The following is a 2662-nucleotide window of genomic DNA, read 5'->3' on the forward strand; positions in this document are numbered from 1 at the left end:
AACCTCCGTTCTCCTACCTACCCACTTCCCTCCCTTCCTTTCCCCCCCTCCCTCCCTCCCTCCCTCCCTCCCTCCCTCCCTCCCTCCCTCCCTCCCTCCCTCTCTAAGCATACCTCCACCCGGGGGAAATCTGCCAAGATTTGCCGTAGCCGCTCCGAGTAAGTTTGCTGGGTAAATTTGACCTTACGCATGTAAAACGCCCTGAGACATGGGCATGGGAGAGAGGAAGTATGAAAAGTAAGTAGAATACAGGGTCGGTGATGAGGGTCCAGTCCCTCTCGATTTGGAGCATACGGGAAACAACAGGACCATTGCACCGCGCATGTCTGCGGTTATTGCACCCACTCCATTGCACACATATTTTAAAAATGCACCTATGCTATCATGCCATCATTGTTACTCCTTATGCTTTACGCCGCCCTCCCCTTCTCACCGAATGCGTGAGATCTTGTAACCAGGATGGACGACAGTGGGGGTCTTCCGCTGCGTGCGCGTCAAGACAATGTCCACAAAATCCCCTGCCGACGGCACGGGCTGGATCTTCTTGAAATTGTACACGACCATCCTGCTCTGAAGGGGTATCATGAAGCAAGAAAGATAAGTATATGGACTCGGGAGCCGCCAAAATGAGGAAAGTGCCAGTATCCAACAAAAGGGCTTTGAACGTGCTGCTTGCCAGCTATGGCCCCACATTGGGACCGCTACGACGCCGCGTTACCGTCCAAATACCACGGATCCCACCGATGTGTTAGAACATGCCGTGATCAGGCACAAAACGCGTGGGAACAAAGGGCCGCGACATTGCAAATGGCCCAAATGTGGGCAAAAGCTCTTGGCCTCGCGAAAGCCACTGGAAGCGACGCGCGACGCGAGCGCATTGGCCGAAGGCCATGTCACATTCAACTTCACACAAAAACCAAACGAGATGCTAGGGACGTGTCCAAACCTTCTTTATCCGCTCGCGGGTATTTGTGTCTCGCGTAGCTCGTCCAGATTGTCGCAAGCATGGCTGTTTTATTTGTGCAGTCTAACGCCTTTCCCAGTCGCAGCCCGTTGCTATCTATACGTCCCCCACGCAAGTGTCGTCGTTCACCAAGATCGACCCATTGATTCTTTTACACACAGGAAATCGAGGCAATTACTGTTGGATTCATCCCTTGGATCTCTTTGGGGTCGGCGTCGGAGGGCGGCGTTATGGACGATGTGGAACAAGGGATAAGGGAAAGGAGGAGCGCGGCTATGGCTTACAAAGTTGGGAGACTGGTGGAAATAAAAGCGAAACACGCAGGTATTTATGAAGCACGGGAATCAGGGCTCGATCCGGGCTTTGGAGGCACCGTCATACCTCACACATGGGACGTCATTCAACGACACAGGCTTTCCAGGCGCTCCCCTTTTCCTCTGCGTCGTCCTCCTCCTCCTCCACCCTTCCCTCATCACACCATTCCACGCCCCTCGGCGTCACCGCGCTCCATCACCCAGTTCCGGCCCCCGTTTCCCTGTGCATCCCCGGGCCGTCCTCTCCTCCTTCTCCTCCGCCCGCTACCTACCTCATCCCTTGTGCTCTGTCACTGACCAAGCCAGCAGCAGCAGCAGTAGCAGCAGCAACAGCAACCGCGTGCAAAGAAATGAACTTGAGAACTTGACTATATACGAGCTTAGGAATGCCTGTAGGGAAAGGGGCCTTACTGTTGCTACCAGGGCGAGGAGGAATGAAATGATCGAGATGCTCCGGGGTCAGGTAGGGAGGGAGGGAGGGAGGGAGGGCGGGGAGTAAGCGGCCTAGTTTTGACAGCCACTCCTCTCTTCAAATAATAAAATGCCACCCATTCTTGTCACCCTGTACCCGTACCTCTCCTCACTCTCCCACAGCCCCTCCCCCTTCCTCCCTGCCTCCTTCCCCCCCTACCTCGCCTCTGTATGCATCGATGACTCTGGTGGCTTTGCGAGAAGCGGTTCGAAAATGCGGCCTGAAGCCGGGCGCCAGGTGCAAGGCGGAGCTAGTGGAATTGCTTACTCAAGCGGAGGTAGGCAGGAAGGGGGGGAAGGATGGAGGGAGGAAATATGGAGAAAATACGGGAAAACGAGGAAAATGCTTGGTGTGTGAGGATTCTGTTGGCATGCCCATGACCCCGAGCCTCTCGTCTTAGCTCCAGGACGAGGTTGTGGGCAGGGAAATGGAAACCACCCTGACCACAGCTTCTAGAAAGCCTAGGGTTGGGGTTAGGGTTGGGATTAGGGTTGAGGTTAGGGTTGAGGTTAGGGTTGAGGTTAGGGTTTAGGGCCGCTTACGCAGTCTGCCGCCTCGTTCCCTGCACAGGTTGAGTTGACAAAGAACATGGAGGAGGAGGAGGAGGAAGGGGGGGAAGAGGAGGAGGAGGAAAAGGAGAAGGCGAAAGGCGCGGCGCCCATGAAAGGGAGGCGGCGGGGAGGGCCGCCTCCTCAACCCTCCCTTTCCACGATGAGGCGGAGACGAGGGCTTCCTCGCATGCACACCTTGGTCACGGAGGACCTGAGGGAGAATTATGGTGGGGAGGGAGAGAGGAGGGGGAGGTGGAGGAGGACTTTGGTGATGATCATCTGTTGTGGCACAGTGGGGGTAGGCGGGCCTCATGGTGATGACCCCTCCCTCCCTCCCTCCCTCCCTCCCTCCCTCTCACCA

The 2662-nt window shown here is 56.1% G+C and overlaps 1 protein-coding gene across 1 annotated transcript; it reads left to right on the plus strand.

Moving 5' to 3' along the window:
* Positions 1-1378: 1378 nt before the first annotated feature.
* NGA_0704200 (uncharacterized protein) lies at positions 1379-2107 on the plus strand (the record flags this gene model as incomplete). Its single annotated transcript, XM_005852347.1, has 2 exons — positions 1379-1773; positions 1873-2107. Coding segments are annotated over 2 exons (630 nt in total), but the record flags the coding sequence as incomplete, so codon positions are not given.
* Between the last annotated feature and the right edge of the window lie 555 nt (positions 2108-2662).

This window comes from Nannochloropsis gaditana (assembly GCF_000240725.1).
Source record: "Nannochloropsis gaditana CCMP526 unplaced genomic scaffold scaffold1378, whole genome shotgun sequence".
In the NCBI taxonomy this organism is placed as follows: Eukaryota; class Eustigmatophyceae; order Eustigmatales; family Monodopsidaceae; genus Microchloropsis; species Microchloropsis gaditana.